At 50.4% G+C, this 17,119-nt stretch overlaps 1 protein-coding gene and 1 long non-coding RNA gene across 2 annotated transcripts in view; both read left to right on the top strand.

Annotated features, from left to right (window-relative positions):
• The window catches only part of KCNB1 (potassium voltage-gated channel subfamily B member 1), a 94,005-nt gene extending 85,361 nt beyond the window's left edge, over positions 1 to 8,644 (top strand). The window contains exon 2 of the mRNA XM_008698205.2: positions 5,140 to 8,644. Coding sequence (XP_008696427.2) covers positions 5,140 to 7,149 — 2,010 coding nt within the window. The 3' untranslated portion in view covers positions 7,150 to 8,644. The remainder of the gene's footprint in view (positions 1 to 5,139) is intronic.
• A 2,835-nt stretch (positions 8,645 to 11,479) lies between these two features.
• Positions 11,480 to 15,782, top strand: LOC103669679. Its single transcript, XR_570372.2, has 2 exons — positions 11,480 to 12,610; positions 13,169 to 15,782. It is a non-coding gene; the product is annotated as an uncharacterized LOC103669679 (long non-coding RNA).
• The last annotated feature ends 1,337 nt before the right edge of the window (positions 15,783 to 17,119 follow it).

The following is a 17,119-nucleotide window of genomic DNA, read 5'->3' as shown; positions in this document are numbered from 1 at the left end:
ATCTAATTCACCCATTTCCGGGGTGCAGCTCACGGACTTTGTAGTAAATTTGCCAAGTTTTGCGACCATCACCCTCAATCAGCCTTAGAACACTTCCATAACCCAGTGAGAGCCCTCGTAACCATTAGCAACTGCTAATCCATATTCCCACCCTGGCGGCCGCTCTTCTGCTTTTTATCTCTAAGGGTTTGCCTTATCTGGACACTTTGTGTAGATGGAATCCTACAGGATGTGGCCTTTCGTGTCTGGATTCTTCGCATCATGTTTCAAGGTTCATCCGTGTTGTAGCGTGTGTCTGTCCTCCGTCCCTTTTTATGGACAAGTCATATTCCCTTCTATGGAAATACCAGTTTCTCCAGTCATCAGCTGATGGACATTTGGGTTGATTCCCCTTTTTTATTTATGGATAATGCTGCTGTGAACGTGCTTGTGCATGAAGAGCAATTTCCAAACAAAGTACACTTATCACAACGAGCACCGAGTAACGTATAGAACTGTTGAATTACTACACCGTATGCTGAAACTAATATAACACTGTAGGTTAACTCTACTGGAATTGAAATTAAAATTTAAAAACAATTTATGACACTTGTTTCTCTCTCACACACACACACACACACACACACACACACACACACAGGCAGTTTCCAAGCCCTGAACATCTCTCTGCTTGCTAGAGCTCCTGGTGTCCCTGGACGGGTTTGACCCCAGTGGACTATGTACTGATGAATGAGTCCCTTCCCTTCTCTGCTCGTGTCTCCCCATCTTTCCAGACAGGAGCCCGTGCCCTTTTATGCACAGATATTCTGTGCCTTGTTCACATTCCTGGAAGAGCAGGGGAGTGTGTGGAGGAAATGATAAACAGTTTGTATTTATAGCTGCTGGAGCCAAAGGTGGGCATCCCCGTGATCAACCACCAGAGCCACCGATTAGGAGGGGGGCCTGGCTCCAGCAGCCCTGGATCCCACTCTGGGGACTCCCACCTGCTGCTCTCTTTCCCCCGACGACCAAAGCTTCTGCCCCATTTGGTGCAGACAGGTGGGTTCCAGGATCCAGAATCTCCTCCCAGGGAGGGAATTTAAGGACTGCCTCCAAGTCCCTCGTCCTGGTGTTTGCCTTTGCTCCCCGGGTTCCTGGAGTCCTTCCCAAACCCGATTGGGCTCAGATCCCAGGAAAGCAAAGCTGGAAATGCAGAGGCCCAGACAGGGATTTGAACAAGGGCTGGGAGGACTCCGGGTACTGGCCGGTTCCCCCACCCCTGGGGTCCATCCCAGAGACCAGGTTGAAACTGTTCCTTTGGTTTCAGGCAGTTTGCAGGACATCTGCTGCCTTAGCAGGCACTGGGGCCCGCAGACCTCAGCAACCACTCCAGGGGCTGGGAGGGGGCGTGATGATCAATTACCTGATCAAAATTTAATAACGTCACGGATATTAAGTCGCTGTTACGTGGCAAGTGCTCAATTACTTCCATCTGCATTCGAGAGATAAAAATGGAGAAACGGAGGCTCAGAGAGGGGAGACGATTTGTCCAAAGCCACACAGCCGGGGATAATGGTGTCAGGACTCAAACCCAGATCCGAAACCAGCTCATCAATAAGCAGAAGGCTGCAGTGTAAGAACAGCAGTAAGAGCTGATCCAAGGGCCTCATGAATTCATGAGCTCTCATTGCAGCCTTGACTGGACACCTTCACCAGCAACTGCCCCTGGCTCCAAGTCTTACAGATAAGGAAACCGAGGCACAGAGGGTTGAACTCTCATTTGGAAGTTCCCCAGCCAGGAAGTATGGCCCTGATTCTAAAGGCTTCAGTGGGCCTAGGAAAGAAGATGATCTCGGGAGCAGGGCCAGGACCAGGACCAAGTGCAGAGGGGTGCCTGCTTGCAGGGCAGGAGGCCTGAGGAGCCCTGAGCCTCCCGACATGACCCTGAGCAGCAGACCGCCCTGCCCCAGGAGCCAGGGAGGCCTCTGCCCCCTTTTCTTCTTTTCTAGGCATCCTGGGTTGAGAGGAGGGCAGGGCAGGGCACATTCTCAGGTACAAAGGTGGTGCCTGCCTTAGAACAACAGGCCCTAAGGACTGCACATAATATGTACATAAAGGAGCTGGGTGCATAATTCATGCATCTGTCAGCAGAACATCAATTATGTGGGCCTTCCCTAGGGTTGGCTGGAGGTTAGAAACTGGAGCAGGCTTCCCTTGCCAGCCTGGGGCGGGGGATGGGACCTCCCAGCTCTTAAAGGAACAGGCTCCCCAGGAAACTGCTCCTTCTCCCGTAGGCTTCCTCCTGGCAGGGGCAGGGGGTGGGGAGGGGGTCAGTGCCCACCTAGAGCAGCAACCTGCAGGGCTCAGCCCAAGGCCCCAGCTCACTGCCCCAGAAAATCAGACCCACTCTGTGTCTAGCCTGTGCTGGTAACCCTCTGTGGATAATCTCCTCCTCCCCCACTCCATAATTCATGAGGGGCTGGCTACCGGTATACTCCAGAGTTTCTCAGCCTTGCTGCTACTGACATTTTGAGCCGGATCATTCTCCGTTGCAGGGCTGTCCTGTGCAGGGCAGGACTTTCAGCAGCATCCCTGACCTCCACCCACTGGCTGCCAGGAGCGTCCCGCCCCCAAGTCGTGACAACCAAAAATTTCTGGGGCGTTTGTCTGGAATATCCACATTTCGCAAGTAAGGAAACTGAGGCAAGGAACGTTTCAATGCCAAGGCCATCCGGCCAGTGAATGGCAGAACTGGATTCTACCTATAGAGCCCACGCTCTTTTTTTTTTTTTTTTAAGATTTTATTTATTTATTCGACAGAGACAGAGACAGCCAGCGAGAGAGGGAACACAAGCAGGAGGAGTGGGAGAGGAAGAAGCAGGCGCATAGCGGAGGAGCCTGACGTGGGGCTCGATCCCATAACGCCGGGATCACGCCCTGAGCCAAAGGCAGACGCTCAACCGCTGTGCCACCCAGGCGCCCCTACCACGCTCTTAACTCAGAGCAGGAGTTCCCACAGTCTGCTGCCAGAGAGTTCCATTCCAATAAGCACGTGTTTATTTCAATGAAGGTTTAACGCATCTTTCCACAGCACACAAAACCAGCATCTTTGCCAATGTCGTTTCTTAGGATGAGGCTGAAACAGAACAGAGAAGGTGAGCAGTGTGTGTTGTTGTCCTTTTGCTACCGAGGGAAGAGTAGTACAAGCAGCAAAAGAACACATACGATAGGATGTCAGTCCTGAGCGAGACGAAATAGCGATTTGTTAGGGACATAGGTCTCTGTATTAAAAACTCTCCAGAAAAGAAAAGGGATGAGAAGAAATGGTGGTTGCCCCCGGGGTGGAGAAGGACACGCAGGAAACGTCGGCATTACTGTCACATACTGTTTCTTCACCTGGATCGTGGGTTCACAGGCGTTCACTTGATTATGGTTGTAAATATACACAAATTTGATCTACTCTATATGTATCAGATATTTCCTTTTAAAAACTGATTACAGAATCTTACTTTTTCAATGAGTGCACATCAAGAATTGAAGCTCAAAAGCTTGTATTTAAAAGACACAGGAGACGTTGGACACAAGTACAGCAAAACAAAAAAACCTGGGAAGTTGGTGGAGCAGCTGAAGTCAGGGAACCACATGACACCCCATCTCATCATCTGAGCTGGCTGAGAAAGACACCAGAGCTTTCTTGCCGCTAATGGTGTCCCCAGTGCCTAGCAAAGTGCCTCACGCATAATACATGAGCAGTAAAAAGTAGCCAAGTATTTTAAGACTGAATTTTGGTCCTGTCCCTTCCACTTGTCGCTCTGAACTTGAGCAATAGTAAACAAGGACTTGAGGGCCCCTGCCCTGGGCTAGGTGCTAGCGGTGCAGAGATAAGGCTCAGAACCCATCCCTGTTCCCCAAAAGCTCATAGATTCTGGGCAGTGGGGCGCCTGGGTGGCACAGCAGTTAAGCGTCTGCCTTCGGCTCAGGGCGTGATCCTGGCGTTATGGGATCGAGCCCCACATCAGGCTCCTCTGCTGTGAGCCTGCTTCTTCCTCTCCCACTCCTCCTGCTTGTGTTCCCTCTCTCACTGGCTGTCTCTATCTCTGTTGAATAAATAAATAAAATCTTAAAAAAAAAAAGATTCTGGGCAGTGACACACACACACACACACACACACACACACACACACACACACACACTTCTGTAATGGGATGTGTCTAAAAGTACCCAAGGTATGACAAAATGATGAGGGAGCCCGAAGGATGGAGCAGCCAGCCCCTCCAGGGATGAGCTCTGCAGGGAGGGGCCCCGTGGGCTGGGTTTTAAAAGATGGATTGAAGTTCACGGAACAGAGAAAAAGAGACACAACCATTCAGGAGGGACCAACAGCCACGTGTGGCCAGAGAAGTGGGACGTTTGGGAACCTGTGGCAGGAGAGGCCCAAAGAGAGGGGTCAGAGTAAAAATGTAGGCTGACAACCCTGTGTGGTGAGTGGGGATTCACTGCAGAAAACGGAAGCCTGTCATACTCACCTGGACAGCAAGGGCACTGGCTGAGGGATGTAGCAGGCCGTTTCGGGACAGGGCGGGAAGCAAAGACCAACCGGACCACTTGGATGCTGGGTGGGCTAGGCTGACGGGGGGTGTGGGCTGAGAGACCTCCCCCATGAGGACAGCTGGCTGGGCGCTGCTGGAAGCTGTCCTGAACGCCTTGTGCCTGTTAACGCATTTACCCCTCGCAGCAGCTCTCGGAGGTAGACACTGCTACTCACCATCCCATTTTGCAGATGAAGAAAATGAGGCTTAAACAACTGGCTCAAGGTAAGGAAGCAGCAGAGCTGGGATGCAAACCCAAAACAGCCTGACCCCAGAGCCCAAGCTCTAAATTGCCGCCCCTACACCCTCTTTCAGATCTCCTGTGTCCTCAGAGCCGACACCCCAGGCTGGAATAATTCACTTTAAACCATTGCAGTCCCTGGGCTCTGGCTTGTACATCTGCACAATAAATGGATTTGAATAAATGATCTTTCTAGCTCAAACACCCAGGCCTTAAGTGACTAGTGAGATGTGAAAATGCTCTCGCATGTTGAGGCGTATCCCGCAGACGCAGGGTGTTGGGATGAATGTCCTATTGGTGGTTGGTAACTAAATCCCACTCTTCTTGCAGATCCTTGCCATAATTTCCATCATGTTCATCGTCCTCTCCACCATTGCCCTGTCACTCAACACACTGCCCGAGCTGCAGAGCCTTGACGAGTTCGGCCAGACCACAGACAACCCCCAGCTGGCCCACGTGGAGGCCGTGTGCATTGCGTGGTTCACCATGGAGTACCTGCTGCGGTTCCTCTCCTCACCCAAGAAGTGGAAGTTCTTCAAGGGCCCGCTCAATGCCATTGACTTGTTGGCCATCTTGCCGTACTATGTCACCATCTTCCTCACCGAATCCAACAAGAGCGTGCTACAGTTCCAGAACGTCCGCCGCGTGGTGCAGATCTTCCGCATCATGCGTATCCTCCGCATCCTTAAGCTCGCACGCCACTCCACGGGCCTCCAGTCCTTGGGCTTCACCCTGCGGAGGAGCTACAATGAGCTGGGCTTGCTCATCCTCTTCCTCGCCATGGGCATCATGATTTTCTCCAGCCTTGTCTTCTTTGCTGAGAAGGATGAGGATGACACCAAGTTCAAAAGCATCCCAGCCTCTTTCTGGTGGGCCACCATCACCATGACGACCGTCGGGTATGGAGACATCTACCCCAAGACTCTCCTGGGCAAGATAGTCGGGGGGCTCTGCTGTATCGCAGGGGTCCTGGTGATTGCTCTTCCCATCCCCATCATTGTCAATAACTTCTCTGAGTTCTACAAGGAACAGAAGAGGCAGGAGAAAGCAATCAAACGGAGAGAGGCTCTGGAGAGAGCCAAGAGGAATGGTAGCATCGTATCCATGAACATGAAAGATGCTTTTGCCCGGAGCATCGAGATGATGGACATCGTGGTTGAGAAAAATGGAGAAAATATGGGCAAGAAGGAGAAAGTGCAAGATAATCACTTGTCTCCCAACAAATGGAAATGGACAAAGAGGACACTGTCTGAAACTAGCTCAAGTAAGTCCTTTGAAACCAAGGAGCAGGGATCCCCTGAGAAGGCCAGATCATCTTCTAGTCCTCAGCACCTGAACGTCCAGCAGTTGGAAGACATGTACAATAAGATGGCCAAGACCCAATCTCAGCCCATCCTCAATACCAAGGAGTCAACAACACAGAGCAAACCAAAGGAAGAACTTGAAATGGAGAGTATCCCCAGCCCTGTAGCCCCTCTGCCCACGCGTACAGAAGGGGTTATCGACATGCGAAGCATGTCGAGCATTGATAGCTTCATTAGCTGTGCCACAGACTTCCCCGAAGCCACCAGATTCTCCCACAGCCCTTTGGCATCACTTCCCAGCAAGACTGGGGGCACCATGGCCCCAGAGATGGGCTGGCGGGGAGCTCTGGGTGCCAGTGGTGGTAGATTTGTGGAGGCCAACCCCACCCCTGATGCCAGCCATCGCTCTACCTTCTTCATTGAGAGCCCCAAGAGTTCTCTGAAGACGAACAACCCCTTGAAGCTCCGAGCACTTAAAGTCAACTTCATGGAGGGGGATCCCAGTCCACTTGTCCCCGTTCTGGGGATGTACCATGACCCTCTTAGGAACCGGGGGGGCGCTGCAGCTGCTGTAGCTGGACTGGAGTGTGCCACACTCTTGGACAGGCCTGTACTGAGTCCAGAGTCCTCCATCTACACCACAGCAAGTGCTAGGACGCCCCCCCGATCGCCTGAGAAACACACAGCAATAGCATTCAACTTCGAAGCAGGCGTCCACCAGTACATTGACGCGGACACCGATGATGAGGGGCAGGTGCTCTACAGTGTAGATTCCAGCCCTCCCAAGAGCGTCCATGCGAGCACCAGTCCCAAGTTCAGCGTCGGGACAAGATCAGAGAAGAACCACTTTGAAAGCTCCCCCTTACCCACCTCCCCTAAGTTCTTAAGGCAGAACTGTATTTACTCAACAGAAGCATTGACTGGAAAAGGCCCCAGTGGCCAGGAAAAGTGCAAACTCGAGAACCACATCTCCCCCGACGTCCGCGTGTTGCCGGGAGGAGGAGCGCACGGAAGCACACGGGATCAGAGCATCTGAGCTACCCCACCTGCAACAGAGACTTGTGGCAAGACCTAAGAGGCGTGCCGTTCAGCTTCCCTGCCGCAGAGCTTTTCCGCACGAACTCAGAAAGTCTCTGCAAAGCCCCCAGACAGAAGCGAAACTCCAGGGAGGCTCCGTAGGGCCTTGAGAGCCATGACAGGTCCGACAGAATAAAGTCGGCCAAGCCACAGGATATGGCGTCTCCTTGTACCAAGTCCACTGCCCTCTTTGAGAGATGACATGGGCAGAACTCACAGCCACCACTACCATATGCTGGACCTAACCAAGGCCGCCTACTCCCCACTTGTCTGTCATGGCTCTCCATCACAGCCTCGGGGGGCAGCATCTCCATGCCTCCTGGCTTCAGCTGGAGAAGGATGCCGGAACGAGCGGCTGGGTTGACCAATGTGGTTTTGGGTGTTACCTGGCCACCTCTAGGAACTCCTGTCCATCACCTCCTGGATGGATCCCACTGTTAGAAGGCTACAGAGGATACTCATGTCATGGGGAAATTTCCACGCCATCAGCCACGATCCCAGCGCAAAACCCTTACTCAAATGTCTTCATTGACTTCAGTGTTCCGTAGTAGCTGAGATTTTATTTTGAGATATCATCAGGGTGAGTTGCACCACTTGTACTTGATTCTAATTGCCCCCTGGCAATCTGGGAAGGGTTCAGACGGCAGGCACTCAGCCAACAGTATGAACTGTGAGCATTGCTTTAGGGTCGTTAGAAGGAAAACACTTTCTGTACATCACTAGTGTAGACTCAAAAGATATGCAAGTGTCAAATATGCAAAAGAAATAGCTTATTCAAAGAGACTGTATGTTACCGAAGAACAGAATAAAATCTGATTTTTTTTTTACCTGCAAACATGAAAGGAAAAAAAAATCCCCAATTGAAATGCCCAATTCAGACTTTTGACTACTCCCTGCTGCAGCAGGGAAAGCATCTACTATAATAGAAATTCTTTTTTGTTTCCTGTGGTATTCAAGTTTAAAAAAAAAAAGTTAAAATAAAAAGCACTTTATGTTTTTCAAAAATAGGTTCTACCAGGGACAGTGTCAACATCTTGCACTTTAAAACAAGCACTATTTCCCGTGGGCCACGTTTTGGGACTATAGGTGGGTTGTTGGTACGTGCCTGTGTCCGGCCACGGTGGGGGACACTGTGCTGGCCTTGCTGTCTGCCATGTCAAAGTCTGTGGGCTCTTTCCCTGCCCCTCTGACGCTTCCCATTAGCCCCCTTGCAAGGAAGGGTACTTGAGCCCTTGAGGGGGGCCTCCTACAGAGTCACGTGTACCGGAAGCATGCACATCTCCGAAGAATACAGTAGACGGTGGGCATTGGGTGTTTACTCTGTTCTCTTTCTTGTCAACCAGCTGTTGGTGTGTTTTCAGTGTCACTGTCTGTACTGAAACTCAGCTCTTCTTCCTGCAGCCATCAATGCAGCCAGTACAGACAAAAGCAATAACCATTTGTGTGCACTGTGAGCGGTTCTGGTGTATTTCTTGGTGTCGGTCTTCCTGTCCTAGTTTGACGACCTGGCGTTGGCCTGCCTGAGTTGGGTCCAACAGGATGGTGGTGTTGGCCACTCCACGGTTCAGAAACATTGGGTCGAGCCACTGGTGAGCATGATGCCATGCTGTTGGCCTATCTGTCCGTAAAGATGACATGTCGTTGATCTGCCTGTCTTTAGTACGATGGACCGATGTCGTTCTCTTAATACAGCGTTGATGGATGATGTCCCAAGTACAGTAGTGTAGGTCTGCCAACCCACAATCCAGTGACAGGCGTACGTCTTCCTGATGGAACAAACACGGCACGGTTCGCCTGTCCTTCATACAAGGTGTTACTGGTCTGCCTGTTAGTATAACGGCACGATCCATCTGTCAGTTCACAAATATCATGGAGTCGTTCCGCCTGCCCTCCGTGCGGTGGCGTGAGGTTGGACCACCTGTCACAGGTGTGATGACATGGAGTCATTCCACCGCCCTTACACACACCTGTTCTCTGCCGATCCGTACCTGGTTCATACTGCCTCTCAGCGTCTCCGAGGACTGTGGATCCCTCCAAGAGGGTGCAGTCCTGTGCTTTGCCGTGTTACTTAACAAAACAATGCCGAAGTATCTTGACGCTCCGAGGTACCTTCAGAGCACCATGGCAGCAACGGCCAAGGGGCAGGGAAAGTGTGAGGTCATCCTGTGCTGGCGGCACGCCAGAGGAGGCCGCAGCGGCCCGAGCGCTTTGCGGGGCGCACAGTGCGGGCTGGGGGCCTCCTGAGGAGCGGCCGCCGGACAGTCGTCCCCAGGCCATGTCAGCTCATGTGTCTCTTCCTTGTTTTTATCACCATTTCCGTCGGCCGTCAGCACAAACGTGAAAATTCAGGGAAAACAAACACATGCTTTTTGATAAAAGTAAATAGTTGTGATTTCCAATTCAGATATTTTTAGAGCTGATGCTATCTGTAAAAATTAATAACAATAATAATAGAGTCTATTTTACATATCAGGAAAGTGAACATGTTTAAATATAGCCATATATAGCGAGAAGGAACTTACCACCCCTTCTTCAAATCAAGGCATTTCATTTGTTGGTTGAAGCAGATGAGAAGTATACAGATTCGATATGACTTCTTTCTTTCTTTCCTTCTTTCTTTAATAACCAATTGGTGCAACTCTCCTTGTAACCAAAGGCCCTTTCTGCCTTGTGTGGTCACACAGGACCTGGCCCTCCCTTCCCCGTGTAGTTCGTCTGACCTTAAAGTAGCATTTTATTGAGTCACTTTTGAAGGACGAATTCAGAAGTATCATTAAGAACTTACCTTTTCAGGCTTACTAGCCAGAGTCCTATAGAGTTCTTATAGAAACAGAATAATGGAAACTCAGCATATACTATGCTTAGAAAGTATTGCATTCTGTTTTGGTTTTTTCTTTTACTTGTGTGTGTATTGTGGGGATATAGCTTTTATCCTGTGCCCGGCTCGAAATAGAGTATTGGAAGTTTTCCCAGGCCCCACCTGCCAAAAAGGAACATTCCCCGATTTTGAATACGTGTCCACCCCCACCTGTACCTGTGTACATGCACTGGGAAATCTACCTAAGAGTCTCCACTGAGAAGCTGACCTTGACAGACAGGTCCTCAGAGAGGAAAGGAAAGCATGGTTTGAAGGTGAATACCATTTTAACTCGGTGATCCGTGTCCCACCCATTCCTGAACCAATGAAAATGGGAAACCCAAGTCAACCCAAAGAAACCAAACTAGGGGCTGGAGCAGGTGAATGCCTGGTCCCTTTGGTGAATTCGGGGAAACTCGTCGAGAACCCAGCGGACCTTGGCTTCCAACTTCCACCATTATCAGTAAGGGCTAGGGACCAGGTCCCCGTGTGATCGGGGGGCAGTCTGCGACCCGCGGAGAGAGGTGGGCGAGCTCTGGAGGAGTCGGCTTTTTCACCTTTTTTTATCTTTGGGTAAAGAAAAACAACAGGACTTCGGGGCAGTAGATTTCTCGGTGCCTTCTTTAGGAAATTTTATCTTAAGCACACTTAATGGGGAAAGAAAGAAAAGAGGACAGAACATGTGTCTTCGTGAAGTCCCTTTCTCTAAAAGCACTGGGGATCAAGAAGGAAGAAGACTGGGGAAACAGCAAAATCCTGAGGAGGCCATCCCTTCCCACTCTCCCAGCTTGCCCCCGAGCAGTGCTGGTGAGGACAAACTTTGCCAAACTGATTCCCAGCTCTCCTCCACCACGTCCTGGTGACTGTAGCTTCACCCCTGCCCTTTCTCCTAATAAGACCCGCTCTTCCGAGGAGAAAACAACAACAACAGCAACAACAGTATTCTGTAAAACTGTGATGTAGTGATGTTTGTAACTATTGTACATTTCTGTCTCGCTCCAAGTCACGGCTGGAGTGTCTCGTCCATGGACAAGGGGAAATGGAAACTTCACCACGGGCAAGGGTTCACTAAAGCCAGGTCTCTCTCTCTCTCTCTCTTTATCCCCCCCCCTCCCCCGCCAACCTTTCCTTATTTCTTTGCCAACTAATCCCAAGTAACGTAAGCCTGGGCTTCAGCCTCCAGCCAGGTGATTTTGAATCCAATGAGATTGATGTGAAATGCCTCTAGGGCATGATCCTTTGGGAGAGGGCTTTTTCAGTGGCAGGAGGAAGAGGGGGTCACCTCTGCAGCCCCCCCACAGGACAGGGGAGAGCCTCCAGCCCTGAGGTCAAGTGTACCCGTTGCTGGTTTCTCACTGCTTATATGACAGCATGCAAATACTTTCACTCAGCTGGTGGGGGGGGGGGTTGGTGACCCAAACCAGCCTGGCTATGCCCCCAAATAAAAATTACCTCTGCATTTTCTGTTGCCACGTTTCTGGCTCTAGAAGTATCTGATGCAGGGCTGCATCGTAGGATATCCACGTATCTGAAAGGAGTCTATTTTTCTGTTCAGATCAAAAGAATATAGGTCTATGTGTGTTGTTAGCAAATTTGTAATAGGGCCATTCGGTCTCATCGCTTCTTTTGTAATATAGAATAACATCGTAGGAGTTTTACGGTTGGTCATTATCCTAGCTGATCTTTTCTGGTCTTTTTCATTTCCTCCCATTGCCCCTCAGCCTCTCTTTCTTCCTTTTGGACCTGACTTTCGGGGGGTGGGGAAAGACTTCGGGCTCTGACTTCCTTGTGCAGGCATTTCCGAACACTTGGCCTAGAGTCTGTGGACACCGTTACTTTCCTCGTTCTGTCTGTGTGTTTCTCCTATGTATTGTTCTTAAGATTCCAGGGCACGGATGCGGGAGTGAGACCAAGGGGAAGCAGGGCTACGGATGGCCCTCAAAATCAGGATGGCACGTGGGCTCGTTCAGCTCCTCCTCCCCCACCCTGCTGGCATGTTGAAGAGACTGAATTTTCTCAGCCCCCGAGATCTGGGGACCGCAAATCTCACGCAAGCAATTTCCCACTGAGGTCCAGAACAAGCCCCTCTTGGCTGGCCTGTTGCCATGTCCAGTGACCCGTTCCCCTGTAACATCAATTGGATCCAAAGGCCAGAGCATCTTCAGGTTCTTGCAAACCTCAGAGAATGTGCTGGGACTCAGATCTCATCAACTTCTTACCGGTTCCTCATTTTAATCCCTTTGCAACATCCTCACCAGAAAAAAACACAGTAGACAAGCTTGCAGCCAAACCCTGAGAAGACGTGTCCCCAAGAATCTGCCATCTCATCTCCCCTTCCCTTCCCAGCTGCCTGGTTTCATGGCATCAGAGACTCGTGGCAAGGGCGAAGGTGTTTTTCCAGCTTACACTTATCCAGACCCTGGGGAGTTTCTGGACTGTCCTGATTAATTTCACCAGGCAGCTTCCAGCCTCAGGTGGGCAGAGGACATCTCACGAAGCAGGATCTTCAGCAGAAAGTGATTCTCCACTCTTCAACTCATGCAGGAAGATGAAGAAAGGCCAGGTGATCTCCGACTTGCATTCATTTTTAGGTGTTCATACCCCAATGCCTCACTGTCAGGTTCAGGAGAAATTCTGGCCTCTGCCCAGATCAGAGTTCTGAGCTGAATCCAGACCGCCAGAGCGGTGAACCATCCCCTTGGATAAGCCCTAAGAGGAAACCAATCCAAGGACGAATGTATTATTCTGGACTGTGCCCCTCAGCAGAGTTTTCCCATCCCCCAATATTCCTGGTAATCTGGTTTGAACCAGAGCCAAATAAAACAGACCAGATTTTTAAAAACTTTTGCACAAGAACAAAACAAAATTGTCTCCCAGTAGTTTGCTAGGTTTGATGCCCAGGTAAGCACATAACTCTATCCTGTGGCTGATTTCATCTGGAGAGAGATTGGGAAGGTTGGGTTTCTATCCACTGCCCCTAGTTTTGTCTTAATCTGGAATTTCTCCTGAACATCCCCAAATGCCGACTTAAAGAAATGGATTCGGAAGGGGCTCTGGTGAATCCGGAGGTCCCTCGTCTTTTTTCCCCTCCAACTCTAACTCTCCATTCCTCTCTGCAAAGATCCTGAAGAGATCTTCTAAAGGCTGGCCAGGATGGAGAAGGGGGAAGTTCTTCTGAAGAAGAAACCACATACCTGCAGGACCATTGTAAGTGAGTCTCTGAAAGCCTCTCTTGCTTTCAGTGGGAGGAACAAAGTGGTCAATTTTCAGCTCAAATTAAGGAAGTGATTCTCATGGGCAGGGCTGCCTCACCAGGAAATTCGGTGCCATGTTGGGGGAAGGAGCTGCTTAAAAAGAGGCTAGATGATGCACGAAATGGGTGTTGCAGAGGGATCCGCACATTGCATGGCCACTGGACTGAACAACCAGGGAAATCTGCCTCCTCCTCCCCCAGGGAGGTGCGTATGTGGTTTGGACATCTGGGCACAGGCTCAAGGCTTTGAGGCAAAAGCAGGGAGCACAGTTAGCGGGAATCCAAATTCAAGGGGCTGGAGTTTTCCGCGAGGGGTGCCAGGGAGGGAAGTGGCAGCAGGAAACCCTGCTTTCCCAAACTCTGCTTCCTATCTCGGGCAAATTTAATGACCCTGCCGATCACTCATCTAACCCATTCCCAGTGCCCTAACAGGAACCACACTGGGTGGGATGAGGCTTATGCTACCCTCCCCAGACCAGCCACGGAACAGTTGCCTCTCTGGCTGGCCATCTCATGGTGCTTCAGCTCGTCTGCCCAGACCCTGTGCTCTCATAGGCCTGAGGCTTTCTGTACAAGAGATGCAATTATCTTTTATCCACTAGCCAGCCGTCGAACTGCCCAGGCAATAGCAAATGGCACCATTCCAAAAGGGCTTTTTTCCCCCCTTCTGGCAAATAAAACAGAAAAATCCCATTCAAGACATTTGAAAATCCCCACCCAATGAAGTAAGTCCAGAAGGACCGAAAGAGAGAGGCAGCTGTAACCCAATTTTGCAGCCAAACAGGGCTTCGGCTGCCCAGTCTCCCACATCCGTAGCCTCTTCCCGAGTGGGTCTGGATACTGCATTCTCCAAGGAGAACACTTGACACAAGAGGTTTTAAAATCCCCCTCCCCCTAATTGCATGTGGTGGGTTTGGAGGAGGTGGGGCTTCATCCTCAGGGCAACCCCAAGTCCAGGCAGTTGTAGGTGGTTTTATCAGAAAGTGAGGCAGGACGATAGGATTGCATGGATAGACTGAGCAGCTACTTTCCCCCCAAAACACAATGAAACAAAAATCCAGTTCCCAAGATTCCCCCTTCGAGGCTCTGTCCTGCAGAAATATCTCAAGTCAGTGGCTACAATGGCATGACAGTTCTGGAAAATGAAGGAAACTCCCAATTCTGTCTCATTAAGATGCTCTCGAGGGTCCTGCATGGATCATCCCACGCTTCTTGCCTCCCTGAGCTAATCCAGGTCTGGAAGACAAGGAGGGAAGCACAGGAGAAGATGCCCAAGAGATTCAGACTTCCCCCATGGCTTTGGCTTGTGGCGCCCTGGTCTTCACTAGGGTTTTGGGCTCTCCCTTAGATAGGTTTGACATCGAAGCTCCATGTGTCTAATGGGTGGGAAAGAGGAAGATCGGCAGCTGCTGGGCTGGGGGCAGCCGACCTGTTTGCTCTCCAGAACTATCCCGGCTTCAGTCCAAGGCCAAGGGCTGGGAACACCATTTTATGTGCCAGGAGCTCTGGGTTATCCCCCAGTGTATGCCTGTGGCACATAGTGCACACCCAACCTGTGTTCTTTTGAGTGAGTGAATGTGTAAATGATTGACTCTTGCCTGACTTGAGATATTGCTAACTGGGAAGGAAGGAGAAATGGGGAGTCCCTCCCATTAAAGCCTGGAAGCCCCACTAATGCCATTTGGTCTTTGACTCAACTGGGGGCCAAGATGATGTCCAAACTTGATACTTGTCTGCCCTAAAGGCCACAGTCTTCTCAGAGCAACACTTCCGGGGGCCCCACAGGGCAGCCCCAGGCTCCTTCCTACTCTCCTATCCTGCATTTTCAGCCTCATATTCTAGTTTAGCTCACAAAGAAGGGATTTGCTGGGGGCAGGAATTTGGGAGCTGACATCTGGAAACTGGATTGCATTCCCTGAGCCATGGAATTCCAGCTGGAAAAGAGGGCCAATCTGCCCTCCAACTTTGAGAGCCAATGGGTCTTCCTTTTTTCTGAGCCCCAGTGCACCCCAAGGTAGCATGTGCCCCAATTCCATTAGCTCGAAGACCCTCTGTCTCTCCCAGGAACCATGGTGTGAGGTTGAGGCTTTTCTGCCAGCAAAGCCATTCTGATCACCCCCCCCCATGATGGGGGCCAAGCCAATCACATTAGCCATAAATGACCAATGTCCTTAGCCACTCTTTTCTCGGGGTCGCATTTGTGGGTCCTGTTCATCTCTGGTCAGTTGATGTCTCTAGTCCTTCCTGTAAAAGTGAAAATGAGCAGTGTGTGTGTGTGTGTGCACGTGCGCACACACACACACACACACACAGAAACCAAACAACAAAAAAACCTGTGTCTTTTATGCATGTGATGAGATGAAATTGTGACCTCCAGCTGCTGTCCTGTCTTGTAAAATATGTCCAAACGTTTAAGAATTTCTAAGCAAATGGTCCTTTAATGAAGTATGCACAGTTCAATAAAGAGGTATGGAGAAAACGAGCTTGGTGGAGTTTGTATTATTTTCTGGAGGGCACAGGGAGATGGGGATGTGAAGATCTGCAGGAGAGGCTGAATCGGGGACCTGGAGGGGCAACACTGGCTGCTTTTCTTCACCTGAAAGAGAGAGGATCCGAAAATGTAATGGGCTTGTCACCCCAATATGCAAGCAGTGGTAACGCACCCCGTGCTGTGTTCACGGACCAAAGTCCAAACTCTGGTTATTTGGCTCTCATGTCAACTGTACCTGGGCATTCTTGGCCTCACTACCTCTCTCTCATCAAAATGTCTTATGGTGCGTACGAGAGTCACACTCACAACTTTGGCGATCCACTCCCCTTCTCCACGATATTGTTCTCCATAACACCCCCTCTGATACACTGTAGTTTATTTGCGTATTTTGTTTATTGTTGACCTCCCTTCAACAGAATGTAAATTCCTGCCTCCAAGAGAACAGAAATTCAAAAACTGGAAAGCAAAGAGAATAAAGACTGAAAAAAAAAAAAAAAACCCAAAACCCCAGAACAGAATATCCAAGGACCATGTGTGTATCTGTCCGTCTGTGTGTTTTGCTTTGTTGCTTTTATTTATTTAACCCACACAAATAGTAATATACCATAAACCCGGCTCCGGAGATGACGTCATTTCATACATCTTGAAAATCATGCCGTATTTCCGTATTAATGCGCGGAGCGCTTCCTCACCCTCTCGGGAGCCTGTGTTGTGTTCTGTTGTACACAGTAATTGCTAGTCTACAGCTGAGCATTAAGGTTGCTTCCAAACTTTGTGATAACAAACAGTGCTGAAATGAATGGGCTGTCAGCGGTTCCTGTGGGCTCTGTCCCCAAAATAGATCTGGGATCTGCGCTGCTCGGCCCTGCACCGCCGCAGCTCGGGGCCACGCCGTCATCGTCTACTGCCTCATGACTGCAACGGGCTCCCTGCTTCCACCCTTGATCTCGTTCAAGCTCGTCTCAGCACAGTGGCCAGAGGGATCCTGTCAAACTGTCAGTCTGATCATGTCACTTCATTGTCAAAACGGTCCAAAAGACTTCTCATCACATTTTGAATAAAATCCAAAGTCCTTGGCGCTGTCTGCAAGGCCATACATCCCTGGCCCCACTTGTCTCTTTGATTTCACTTCCCCCTGCTCTCCCCCGTGGGTGCTTGGCTCCATCGTCACTGGCCTCCTTGCTGTTTCTCAAACATGCCTGAAGTGGACTCACCTAATGATGCTACCCCCTTCCAGCCCCCCTCCCCGACCCCTCAATCCTCCTGGATCTCCTGTCTTTTTACTCTTCCCTTCCCTCACTCCCCTTCAGACACATTGGCCAGCATTC

This window comes from Ursus maritimus, unplaced genomic scaffold (genome assembly GCF_017311325.1).
Source record: "Ursus maritimus isolate PB19 unplaced genomic scaffold, ASM1731132v1 scaffold_22, whole genome shotgun sequence".
Taxonomy (NCBI): Eukaryota; Metazoa; Chordata; class Mammalia; order Carnivora; family Ursidae; genus Ursus; species Ursus maritimus.
The sequence above is the reverse complement of the archived record's forward strand: the minus strand, read 5'-3'. Positions and strand labels throughout refer to the sequence as shown.